This window comes from Notolepis coatsorum (assembly GCF_963971535.1).
Source record: "Notolepis coatsorum genome assembly, chromosome: 1".
Taxonomy (NCBI): Eukaryota; Metazoa; Chordata; class Actinopteri; order Aulopiformes; family Paralepididae; genus Notolepis; species Notolepis coatsorum.
This window is the reverse complement of record NC_140165.1, coordinates 16,732,457-16,746,258: the sequence shown is the minus strand read 5'-3', so window position 1 is coordinate 16,746,258 and position 13,802 is coordinate 16,732,457. Positions and strand designations below refer to the sequence as shown.

At 45.2% G+C, this 13,802-nt stretch overlaps 1 protein-coding gene across 1 annotated transcript in view; it reads left to right on the top strand.

Moving 5' to 3' along the window:
- LOC311245228 (transmembrane protein 131-like) overlaps positions 1 to 6,928 on the top strand; it is a 75,696-nt gene extending 68,768 nt beyond the window's left edge. Inside the window, exons 35-38 of the mRNA XM_084335059.1 lie at positions 1,079 to 1,160; positions 1,953 to 2,050; positions 4,230 to 4,396; positions 6,305 to 6,928. Of these exons, the coding sequence (XP_084191185.1) occupies positions 1,079 to 1,160; positions 1,953 to 2,050; positions 4,230 to 4,396; positions 6,305 to 6,697 (740 nt within the window). The 3' untranslated portion in view covers positions 6,698 to 6,928. The remainder of the gene's footprint in view (positions 1 to 1,078; positions 1,161 to 1,952; positions 2,051 to 4,229; positions 4,397 to 6,304) is intronic.
- The last annotated feature ends 6,874 nt before the right edge of the window (positions 6,929 to 13,802 follow it).

Below are 13,802 nucleotides of genomic sequence, written 5' to 3'. Positions count from 1 at the left end.
AATATAACCATGCCAGCATGTGTCCTGCAGACCCACACAGTTTAGAACCGGACGGTCTTTCTTCCTGTTTGATACCCTGTTTTATGCTTCCTAATTCACCACTTAAATCCCATCAGAAACCTCTGATTTCCTGAATCATACTTGGTCTCCTTCTCAGCATTGCTACTGTGCCACTAGGGGAAACATACTGAAGCCCTATTCGCACCGGACTAGCACTAAATCATAGAAAATGACCCCATGATGAGGGAGAAAATAGCTTGAGTCAGTAATTTTGTATTCGATCATGAGTGGAAACTATAACGGGCAAGTAAACTTGGACGAACTAGAGAGGGTGTCACCGCTCCACCACAGGGAGTCTCAGGACACGCCCACATGATGGACCGAAGACGTCTGGACACATTTGACCTTCTTTTCTTTAGCATATCGTACATAAATAAAGATAATTGTTGCATCTTCAAAGGAACATGGGTGTATCTTCAAATGTTCCCGATTATCGAGGATGGATGTATAAAGGCGAACTGAAGGGATGCGGGGGTATTCATGTTGTTGGAGTCGTACTCGTGAGCGTGTTAAAGGAACACGCCAACATTTTGGGAAAGTAGCTTACCGTCTTCTCCAGAGAGAGACAAGAAGATAGAGACCAGTTTCCTCTCTGTGCGTTCAGTAGAAAGCTATCTGGCTGCACGTTAGCCTAGCTTAGCACAATGAATGGAAGCGGCCAGTGCCGGTTAGCCTAAGCATTGTCCAACTAACACCTCTCCCGAAGGCTAACTGGCACTGTCCGCTTCCATTCATTGTGCTAAGCTAGGCTAACGTGCAGCCAGATAGCTTTCTACTGAACGCACAGAGAGGAAACTGGTATCCATCTTCTTGTCTCTCTCTGGAGTGCAGCGCCCCTGGAGCGGTTTTGGGATTCAGTGCCTTGCTCAAGGGCACTTAGGCAGGATGGTTGGCACCGTAGATGTAATACCAGCCAACAGGTCACACTAGTCCACTGCGAATAGGGCTGAAGACTTTAAGGGTGATTAGGTCGTGTCCACCTCCAGTGCTGACCAGTTGGTTTGTTGTTGTCCTCCAGGGGGCAGCAGTTCAGGCCGAGGAGCAGTGAGCCGGGCGGGCCTGACCCACATGACCTCTGTGGACAGTGACCGTTCAGACAGGTGAGACCAGCACTCTGCATACACCACCATGAACCACCACCATGAACCATCACTATGAACCACCATGAACCATCACTATGAACCATCACTATGAACCATCACTATGAACCATCACCATGAACCATCACTATGAACAACCACCATGAACCATCACTATGAACCACCACCATGAACCATCACTATGAACCACCATGAACCATCACTATGAACCATCACTATGAACCATCACTATGAACCATCACCATGAACCATCACTATGAACAACCACCATGAACCATCACTATGAACCACCACCATGAACCATCACTATGAACCACCACCATGAACCATCACTATGAACCACCACCATGAACCATCACTACATTTACATTTAGTCACATAATGGTAATACATTTAGTCACATAATGGTAATAGAATGGCATTACATTTTGTCATTTAGCTGACTCTTTTATCCAAAGCGACTTACAAGTTGTGTACAACAAGTCAGCAGGAGGGGTACAACTCTTGGCAGCTAAGGGTCAGTGGCGTTGTTTGTCAAATAGTGTTGAACTCTTGAGTGCATAGTAGTATATAGACATATTAGCATGATAGGTAGTAGATTAAGTATAGTAGCATAGTAGTAAGGTACATAATGGTAAAAGACTGTAAGAAGGTGAGTTGGCTTTTAGTTTAAAGTGGAAAATTGGCCGGCTCTCAGCTGTCCTGACTGTGGTGGGAAGTTCGTTCCTCCCATTGTGGAGCGAGGATCGAAACTAGGCCGTTGTCTGATGTGTATTCTCTGTGCTTCATTAGCCCTGGGCTGCTGAGTCCCATTGGAAACGGCAGAACCCCGGCTCTGAGCAACGCCTTCTCAGCATTTGGAAGCAGGAACATTTTCAACCTGACCGGAGGTAAGAATCCTTCAGTCAAAGTCTTTTGAGATGTACTTTACAGATGTACTTTACAGCCACAGCGTGACACCTCGACGACACGGCCACATTCACAAATTATGTGTTTGTCTTCATACATTAATCAGGGAAATGATCAATCGTCCTAGGCCGTCATCCATGTCAAACGCCTTGCCTAAAGGTACTACTCTTAACCCATTCAGTGCCAATCACGAGTATAGTCAGGTTTTAATCGTTATTTCTTTTATTAGCGATATCCATTCATTTTTCATCCATCCAGCCTGACGTTATCATTGGGAATGGGTCTGGCAAATACCGCCGCCTATCGTCTCCCGGATGGTATTGCACATCATTGGATTGGATTGGCTGGGACTGCATCAAAAAATAAGTCCGGTCCAGGTTTTACTTCTCTGGCATGCAGCTGGATACTATTGCATTGACTGGCGGGACTGGGAGCATCGTGGATTATGTGTTTTCGACTATATTTGGAATGGCAATCAGGAATTGGATTAATCTTTTTGCATGACATCAGATGTGAGGTAAGGCCTTTATGTTACGAATCTTGTTTGCGTCGACCAAAGTACGGAGAAGCGATTTTTCAGACCCCGCTTCTGTATCGTGCATGAGGACACATATACTATCGATAATCTAGCGTTTATTTGAAAACGATTCATAAATCAGCCGATAAATTACGTGTTTTGTGTATTCCACTAAAGGGCTATCATCGTGTCTTTCTCTGGAATTACTAGAAATCTCAAACTATACTCTTATTCAAAACGGTATAAAACGGAAATGTACCGATGAAAAAACAATCCGTTTTGTACATGTTGACTGCAAGCAAGTCATTGATGAGCGACGGGTGTATTAGACCCATAGCCATAATTTAAGATATAGTTTAAGCGTTCGCAAATATCCCCGTCCTCCCATTGATTAAAGCGGTGGCAATCTAGACCTAATTTCCTGGAAGGGGCGTGGCACTCAATGTGTTAATATGGTATGTGTCCTGAAGACTGCCTTCAGGAAAATTATTTGAAACTGACCATGGCCTAGAGCTGAAACTGAATGATTAAAGTATGAAGACCAATGTTTTGTTAGTCAATTGTTGTTTTCCGAACCAAGATGTCTGTGATGATTATGAGATAAGATTAAGATGAGTTATTCCTTTTATTGATCCCCTTGGGGAAATTCTGCATCATAGCAGCATGGGGGATGGGAGGTACCGGTATGGGCAGGGCTCTACAGTGCGACCATTTCACTCACATTTGCCCCTAAAAATGTATTTGTGCAAACTGGAAAAATCATTTACTGTAGGAGCAGTGTGCGAGTAATAGCTTTGCATAGTGGGCATGTCAACGCGCAATTGTCATTTCATAATAGACACAGAGCAGCGCCCGACCTTACATTTTAGAAGCTATGACAGCTCTGACAACTTCTCGCAACTGTTTCTATGTGCAATGAAAACTGCGAGCAACGGGGTCCAATGGTCTAACATGCTTTGCATCCTCGCCATTCCTGTATGCCCACATCACGGTAAAAACCTTAACTAATGTTAGCTGCTAACTAAGCTAAGCTAACCTGCTAACGCTAACTAAGCTATCCCTGGAAATGCTCACAGGCACAGCTGAGACATATGTTTAGAGTTAGCATGACTTGACGTTACTCTGATGTAGGGTTGGATGGTCGACTAGGATTGGCCAAAATTTGCCGTTAGTCGACTATTGGTCGACTTAAAAAAAAATAAGTATACCGGTAATATATATATTTTTTGTATCATTCCATTTGTGCTGTGGGGGGTGCTTAATGTCTGAAGGAGTCGACTGAAGGCTTCTTGTGCTCTGCAAAAGCATGCAATTGGTCCACTGATGGATACACCTTGATATTTGTCTAGTCTAGTGTGTTCATTAGACGGGTGAAATCCTCTTTCAGTGCCTGTTTTCGTAGGCAGTTAGCCTCTGGTATGTGTGCCATTAGCGTTAGCCACGCTTCTAGGCCTCTTTTTTTTTGAAAGAATGATCAAATATATATATTTTTTTATTATTATTATATTCGACTAAGAGGTTGGCCAGTCGACTACGGCTCCTTTCGACCGATTAGTCGACTAATCGATTAATAGGGGTCAGCCCTACTCTGATGTAACTGATGCAGTGTGTGTGACTGGTTGTTCCATGCGTGTGTTTGACAGTATTCACTGGCCTGTCGTCCGGGAGGAGCGCCGAGCCCCAGCGGAGCTGGCCCGACTTCGGCCACATCGCCCCCCCCGCATCCTCCAGCCCCACCACCTCCGTCTGGCCCAGCGAGACCCTGGAGCCCTGGCCGTGCACCTCCAGCTCCACCGCCAAACCCTCCACTGTAAGAAACACACACGCACCCCGCTGATACAATAGAATGGAATAGAAAAGAAACACTTTATTCATCCTGACGGAGATTTGGCACTACAGATCGCTCACAGTAAACATTTAGGTGGACAGAACCAACAGTCACGAATAAGAATAAAAATAAGCCTAAGAATAAAATACGATCCGGGGATATACATTTCCTATGTTACATTCTAATATAAAATATACAGAAATATACAGTAGGTATAAAAGTCCAGGAAGATAGTACTGTATACCCTGTGCTCAGTGATGCATAATTGTTTAATATTTTTTAGCATTGGGTTAGGGTTGGGTCGACAGCGGCTCAGGAGGTAGCGCGGTCGTCTGGTAATCGGGAAGGTTCCCGGGTTAGATTCCGGCTCCTCCCGACAGTGTGTCGAAGTGTCCTTGAGCAAGGCACTTAACCCCCCCAATGAGCAAGTTGGCGCCCTGCATGGTGGTCTCTTCCGCTGTCTGTGTGCGAGTGAATGGGTGACTGTGAGGCATAAGTTGTAAAGCGCTTTGGATAAAAGCTGCTAAATAAATGCAGACCATTTGGGTATTGAGTACTTTGCACCAAGTGGCACCTGTCCTGTTCCAATACAGTCAATACTAACACAAGATAAGATATTCCTTTATTGATCCCCTTAGGGAAATGCAGGTGTCATAGCAGCATAGGGGAGGGGGGGCTGCTTGTATGTACAGGGTAATGGAAAGACAAAGACTGAACCAGAGGGGGTATATAGTAGAGACATGCTAGAATGCATAATCGGAGTGGTATTTTCAGGCATCATAGCAGCATGGGGTACGAGCAGAGTAATAGTAGAAAGACATAAATATAGGCAATAAAACTAGATCTAAATATAAAAATACGAGAAAAATATACGGTGTAAACAAAGGTGCCAGATGAGGGTCTGTTATAATATACGTTACAATAAATATAGACAATAAAGAATTTAAATCTGAATGTATACTAAGAGTAAACGGTATACACTATATATATTAAGTATTATGTATATTAAACTGTGGATACCAAACGGAGAAGGTAAAGACGACTTTAAACGGTAATCCAGAACTATTTTATTGCAAAAAGAATTATTTTATATGTCTGCACTTTATGTGCTCATTTTATGTTTATGTCTATTCTACTATTCTATTGCACTGCACTATTTTACTCTGTCTATTCTATCTTACTCTTTTTATTATTGTCTATTTTTAAAACAATCAAACCATAAACAAGGTGGCCTGTTGGGATGTTGGATCCTAATGTGAAAAACTGTGATTTTTATGTCTGCACTTTATGTGCTCATTTTATGCCTGTCTTTTTTCTGTTGTGAAGCACTTTGAGCTGCAGTTTCTGTATGAAAGGTGCTATACAAATAAAGTGTTATTATTATTATTATTACACAAGGTGCCGTATATATAGAATAGAAATACTTTATTCATCCCGAGGGAAATTTGGCTTATATAAATATATAATATACAAGGTACCCTAACTGGCATGATATACATTATGTAGTCTGTGCAGGTTTTGGTGGTTAAGAGTCAGACACACTTGTTTTTGGTGACCTCCAGTATATTAACTTGTTGAAAAGGAGTATAACCCTTTCACTACCACACTACAGAAGGTTAACCCACTACAGGTTAACCGTCTGTAGTGTGGTAGTAGTGTGGTTGTGAAAGGGTTAACCCATTTGTCGTGTGGCAGTGAAAGGGTTAGCCAAGTTCTGTATTGTCGCAGTGAAAGGGTTAACCCATTTGTCGTGTGGCAGTGAAAGGGTTAACCTTCTGTATCGTCGCAGTGAAAGGGTTAACCCTTTGTAGTGTGGCAGTGGAAGGGTTAATACAGTATGTGACCTTTTATTATTGGCTGGTTAACACGCCTGTCTCCCGCTCCCTGCAGCCCATCCTCAGCAGCAGCGTGTGGTCGCCGAGCCCGCCCTTCAGCCCCTCCATCTGGTCCACCGGCGCCGACTCCACCCCCCTGCACTCCTCCTTCTCCTCCGCGCCCGGCACCTCCCCCCTGCACTCCTCCTTCTCCCCGCCCCCCACCTCCCCGCTGCACTCCTCCTTCTCCTCCGCGCCCGGCACCTCCCCCCTGCACTCCTCCTTCTCCCCGCCCCCCTCCTCCCCGCTGGCCGATCTGATGGGCGGCGGCTCGGACATCGGGGGCTCCGCCCCGGCCCGGGGGGCGGGCCCCTCCCCCACCTTCAACCCCTGGAGCTTGTGGAGCCCCACATTCAGCCGACGCAGCTCGGAGCCCTGGCCCAACCCCTCCGACAACGCAGCCAACTAGTTCCTCTCCCGCTTCCCGTGTGTGTGAGAGAGAAGGTGTGTGTCTGCATCACATCCTGTATTCTTGTATACTCTTGTCTGCTCCTATAGACCACCGCAACACTCCCGGCATTCTGATATCATGGGAGAGAGAGCGGGGGGAGAAAAATGTATGAATGTGGATGAGAGCCTTGACATTAAGTGGTTGTAGCTACGGCTGTGGGGGTGCTGGAGACATGATCCAATAGACTTGTATACGCCTGAGTCTCCTGAACACGGAGAGACCAGTGCCAAGTCGATCTGCACTTTCTCGGCCAAGCTATAGTCACTTTCCCGCACCTACTCCCGAACTACGCATGCGCAGATTGCCCACGGAGTCTCTGGATTTCTAGGTTTATCAATCTGCGCAGAGTTCAGGAGTAGATGTGGAAAAGTGACTATAGCTCGGCAGAGAAAGTGCAGTTCGACTTGGGACTGGTCTCTCCATGTTCAGGAGACTCGGGTGTATAAAAGTCTATTGGATAATGTCTCCAGCACCCCCACAGCCGTAGCTACAACCACTTAATGTCAAGGCTCTCATCCACATTAATTAATCCACCCCCCCCTCTCTCCCATGATATCAGAATACCGGAAGTGTTGCGGTGGTCTATGCATCAGTTTTAATATATACAGTCTAGATGCGTTGGAACGTGAGCCAGGCCTGTTATAGGCCGGCGTTGCAGCGGAGACGGGTTTATACTCGATGAGATGGGAGCATGTGAACACACGCCTCTCCCCACACTGATCCAGGTTCAGATATTTTTCTACCTCCTTCATGGTTATAGGTACAGTACGCTGGTCCTAGATCTGTAACCAAAGTGAAAGTTGTGCTACAGAAGCAGGATGCTCTTTTTCATAATCTCCCAGAAATCATATCATTTTAGTAATTGGACGCCACGGTCGTTTCATAGCATGACCCTTGTTCTTATTTCGACTGCAATAAATATCCGGTTGGGGCCAGTTCATTTAAGGGATTTTAATTTTAATTAAAAAAAATTAGCGAATGGGAAAAAAAAGCTTCTACTTTTGCAGCCCCCCCCCCCCCCCCCCGTTATGATACAATTGCAATTTTAAAGGGTTAAATCGTTCAAAATGTCAAGTTTTGCACTGCGTTTTTTTTCTTCTTTTCGACAAAGACATTCCTCTTTTTGTGAATGTTCTTGTCGCTAAAAAAACCTAACGTGCAATCATGAAATATAAGACTGCATTGGGATCTTGAAAAAAGAAAAAGAAAAGTTCAGTTTTGAGATCTTTCGCAGTCGAGCACCTTGTTTAAGCCTTAAGTTAAGGGAGTTAAGTTGTTGGAGAGTGACTATCAGTCAGGAACGCGCACTTCAGATTGAAGGCCTTTGCTGAAACGAGGAAAACTTGAATTTTGAATACAAAGATTTTTTATGTCTGCTTTATCTTCGCTAGCTTTTGGTCTCTCCGCGGTTCAGAAACCATCAAAGCCAAAAATGCTTTTTTATGTTTCCAACTCCACTTTTCCAGGCCCCAGAATGGGTGAGAATTTTAAGTTATTTTAAAGATGGTTAAAGACTTGGTTTTAATTTTTCAAAAAGAAAAAAAAACAGTTTTCAAGAAATTGTTTTACATTCGGATAGGATTTTGTCAAATCCGTCAATGTTTTTGTTTTTAATTCCGGTGCAGAGGATGTGTTGGCTCCCTGGCAGGATGGAACATTTGGAAAAGCCTCAAAAGGTTCAAATAAAACACGTCGAACAGCAACTGAAGTGTAATGTCGTTCATTACTCAGGTTGGGATCACTTTCAGGGTGGAAAGTGATCCCAACCCGAGCATGGCGTGAGAGCAAAATGGCCGCCGTGTGAATATTGTCGATTGGTAGCCTGTATACTTTCCGTAGCCGCATTTCTGGCAGACGCTCTCTGATTGGCCGACGCCAGTTTCTACACTGGTTAAGCTTAGGCAATCTTCAAAGTTGGTTAAGGTTAGGCAAGTTCTTTCGACGGTTAAGCTTAGGCACTCTTTCGAAGTTGGTTAAGGTTAGAGTTTGTCTTAGAGCATGGCGATAGAACGCCAGGTAGTTTGCAGGCTGTTTGACGTGGAAATGGGCAAAGACACGGCTCGTCACACTATTGGGCGCACATGTCACATGACCAGAAACGTCTGCCAGAAATGCGGCTATGGTGAAATAAGATGCTCTTAACTGCCATTTTCTGTTTCCTTTGATGCCTGTGCTACTAGGGTTGTCGTTTGCCACACGGGAGTGTCATTCAGGGTGTTCTCCAGCCGATGGCAGCATTTAGCCAGCGTCACGTTACACTGGAGCACCTGAGAAGCTGCACTGTAAGCTACACTGTTGCAGCCTAATGAGAAGGATTCCTTAGCAATGGGTGAATTAAATCTCTGTTCTCACATTTTATTCCTTAATAAAGGTGCCGTAACATGTATGTCTTTGTTCAAATTATGTGTTGATTAACTCTACATTCCTACAGCCATCACTGATGGGAGTGTTTGGTCAGTAACATGGGTCTCCCAGTCCCTCCGCTCTGCAGTAAACAGAAAATAAATGTCTGGTATCCCATTCCCACATTATCCAATCAGGAGAACCCTAGATATTTGTACTTATTTCAAGAAATCAGCCAAATTTGTTGACAGATTATTTTACTTGTTTAACGCACATTTGTTTTTGTCTGACTATTTTGGCAGTGTGGTGTTCTCTCTCCTGATAGTGAAGTGGCAACAGGATACCAGAACATTTATTTTGTGTTTACTGCGGAGTGGAGGGACTGGGAGACCCCTGTTACTGACCAGACACTCTATATCAGTGATAGCTGTCAGAATGTAGAGCTATTACTGTATGTTAACATGTAGACAAGACAATACCACTTACAGCACCTTTTAATATATTGTAGCGTGCACTACAGTTCCTCCACAAGTTAAAGGAATCACTATTTGACCGTTGATGTGTCTAATAATACACAGGGCAACTTGTTAGGCCGCATTGTTTCTTTAATGACCTAGTAAACTAAAAGAATGCACTCTCGGGAGCGCAGACCTCTGCCGGAGCCTAACAATCTTCCCGCGGTGCCGTTACTTTCGCATGCGACATTTCACTGGGTAATTGACAGAAACAACAAGTTGCTAATAACTCCAGTCTCTACAGACCCAGGCTATAAATCCACATGCTGGCGCTAGAGGCAAGGTCATGGTCAACAGGTTTCTTCATCTAGGAGGTGGAGTGGTATTGACGCCATTATAAAGGAACACGCCAATATTTTTGGGAAATTAGCTTACCGTCCTGTAAGCTAATCTTGTAAGCAGAGAGAGAGACAAGAAGATAGATACCAGTTTCCTCTCTGTGCGTTCAGTAGAAAGCTATCTGGCTGCATGTTAGCCTAGCTTAGCACAATGAATGGAAGCGGACAGTGCCGGTTAGCCTTTGGGAGAGGTGTTAGTTGGACAATGCCTAGGCTAACCGGCACTGCTAGATGGCTTTCTACTGAACGCACAGAGGAAACTGGTATCTATCTTCTTGTCTCTCTCTGCTTACAAGATTAGCGTACAAGACGGTAAGCTAATTTCCCAAAATGTTGGCGTGTTCCTTTAAACCTTCCCCCGAAGAGGTAATTATAACAAATGTTTGAATACGTTCTGGACCCTGTTTGTTGCCCGTTCCTCCAATATTTGCCCAGTGTAACACCACCGCAAAGACCGTGGTACATTCCTGAGCCCTTGGTGGAGATTGGCAATATTGCCTTCAGCACAGAAGGAGCTGGTAAATAGAACAAACGGTGGTCTATAAGCAATATACTGCAAAAAAACTGCAGGTTAGCGGTGTTTGTGGGGAGAGGGCAGCAGGTTAGGGGTGTTTGTGGGGAGGGCGAGGGGGGAGCAGGTTAGGGGAGGGTCATCAAAGAGAAGTCGCCTATTCTCAATCCTTGCCCCACAATGGTGGAATGAACTACCCACCCCAGTTAGGACAGCCGAAACACGTCCAATCTTTCGCCTACGACTAAAGACGCACTTCTTCAACCATTATCTGAATTAAAAAAAGAAAAGAAAAAAAAATTATCTAACCCTAACTAACCATACTGTCATGCACTTGTCCTAATAAACTAACCTACACTGTAGCACTCAACACTTTGATGAACATTGTTACTCAGCTGATAGGGTTGTGCCCTTCCTGATGGCTTGTCGTACAGAACTTGTAAGTCGCTTTGGATAAAAGCGTCAGCTAAATGTACATGTAAATGTAGGGGTGTTTGTGGGGAGAGGGCAGCAGGGTAGGGGTGTTTGTGGGGAGAGGGCAGCAGGTTAGTGGTGTTTGTGGGGAGAGGGCAGCAGGTTAGTGGTGTTTGTGGGGAGAGGGCAGCAGGTTAGTGGTGTTTGTGGGGAGAGGGCAGCAGGTTACTGGTGTTTGTGGGGAGAGGGCAGCAGGTTAGGGGTGTTTGTTTCAAGTTCAAGTTTCAAGTTTCTTTAATAGTTGTCATACAGAAGTACAGAATACTTTTATACAAAATGCTTCTTACTGTTACGCTCCAGAGACTGTGCAAGACAAGATAAGTATGAAATAAAATAACATAGCATAAGTATAGCATGTAAATTAAAAGTAAAAAAGAAAAAAAAAAAAAAAAAAAAAAAAGGTCAGTGTTCAGTATAGACATATGTACAATGTTAGATGCAGAATAGACGTAACTGAGTTACCATATAATATACAATATACTATGCAGTGTACTAATATACAATACTATATAGTGCAAGGCAGAAATGGGATGAGGTGCAATTTAGGTACAATTTACAGTAGGTGTACGAGTTGTAGTGCAAATCCTTTATCAATAAATATAAAGTGTGTTTGTGTGATCTAAAGTATGGAGAGTGGGTGCTGCAGTGTGTTGTTTGTTTAAGTGAGTGTGTGGGTGTGTGTGCTGTGTGCATTTGATGGTTGTTGCATAGTGTTTATTGTTCGTTTAGCAGCCTGATGGCCTGGGGATAGAAGAGAAGAGAGGGCAGCAGGTTAGTGGTGTTTGTGGGGAGAGGGCAGCTGGTTAGGGGTGTTTGTGGGGAGAGGGCAGCTGGTTAGGGGTGTTTGTGGGGAGAGGGCGAGAGGAGCAGGTTTGGGGAGAGGACTAGACTAGACTAGAAGTTAGACTAGAAGTCTTTATTTGTCATGCAGTTTAACACACACGCGAGATGGGCGACCCACAGGAACACACACACATGCACTGAGTCGCCGATGAAATGTCTCTCTGCACTTTTCCCATCCCGTTGTCCTTCCCCCCATGGGCAGCCGGGAGCAGATAGGGCGTCAACGTGAGCCGCGCCCCGGGGACCAATCCAAGTGCTCCTGTCCGTCTTCGTCAAGGACGCCACAGCGTTAGCGATCTGTTGTGCATGTTTTTCCATTGGGTTTATCTTATCGGGGGGGGGGGGGGGGGGGGGGGGGGGACCCTTGCGAGCACGGGGAGAACATGCAAATTCCACACAGAAAGGCCTGGGAGATGCCCCACCTGGGTACCTGGCATCATGGAAACCTGGTCCCCAAGCGGGAATCGAACCCTGGACCTTCTTGCTGTGAGGCGACAGTGTTAACCACTACACCACCGTGCCGGGAGCAGGTTAGGGGAGTTTGTGGGGAGAGGAGAGCAGGTTAGGGGAGTTTGTGGGGAGAGGAGAGCAGGTTAGGGGAGTTTGTGGGGAGAGGGGAGCAGGTTAGGGGAGTTTGTGGGGAGAGGGGAGCAGGTTAGGGGAGTTTGTGGCAGAATCTCCCATCTACTTCACCTGGAGATGATTCCTGTGCATCACCAGAAAACAAGTACGTATTATCGATTGTCTCCAGAGTCCAGACTTTTTCGCTGACGTCGTGCTCGATCACGTCACCTGAAAGGGGTTTGTAATCAACCGGGTAGCTCATCCTCGCACATCGTAAATGATGTTCTGTCTGATCGACGGTTATAATAGGATCTTACCCTCCTCGTCTCACTAAAGTAACATCAGGCCCACTCTGCTTCACATGTGATGGATGCTGGTAATTGTTCACTCTCTCTCTCTCTGTCTCATTTAATGAATGAATGAAAACTTTATTTAACAGATTGCAGAATGGGTACAATACAGTACGGCTCAATACACACAAGGGGATGCAGACCAGAGAAAGACGTTTGTCTTGTTTACATCAGGGTCCCTCATTTTCAATTCATATTGACATTTATGACATTCACAACATACATGACATTTATGGCATAGGGACATACAGGTATTTAGTACTGATACATTTGTGACATAAACGGTATTCAAATATACAGCACTGTTACCCATAGATCCTGACAGAGTATATACATATGATGGGGAGGGGACTGTACATTAGGAGGGGGTGGGTGGGTGGGAGAGAAATATACATACGGTGGGGAGCATATATATACATGCGGTGGGGAGGAGACTGTCTATTAGGAGGTGGTGGGGGGTTTGGACATTTACGGTGGCCAGTTTCGAATTGCAGCCTCCCGTATAGGTGCTCTTTAAGAGCGGTTTTGAATGTGGGTAGGGATTCACATTCCTTTACATGATTCCTAATCATGTTCAACTTGCCTTCAGATTGCTTGTTAGAATCAAAAGGGATTGCTTATTCCAATTTATTCTTCCTCGTTGCAATTATTGGAGGTGGATAGATGGGACAAGTCCAGGACAAGTCACAAGTCACCCACCTCTGTTCTAATTTAACCCCTTCAATCAGGTGTACATTTTTGGAACGTTCTAATATCCGTTTGTTGTTACTAGTTACGTCATCGTTGGAACGTTCGGTTCTCAAGATTCCCTCTCGCGTGTGAGAAAGGAAGCTCGACAGAATGTGTCTTGATGCGAGTGGAGAGCCAGGGAGCCTCGCGACACCCTCCTCAAAGCTGTCGCCCGTTATCCAGGCCTCGCGGGGGGGGGGGGGGGGGGGGCGGCCTTCATTACGCTCCCTTGTCTCGTCCTTCCCATAAGCTTCTGAAATGATGGCTTTCTATTGAGCCAATTAAGCAGGCGATGAGGGAGCGTGGTGGTAGTTGATGTGTGTGTGTTTGTGATAACGGAACCCCCAAGCGGAACGTGATTTCGGTGTGAAATCACCCTGACGAGCTCATTTCGTC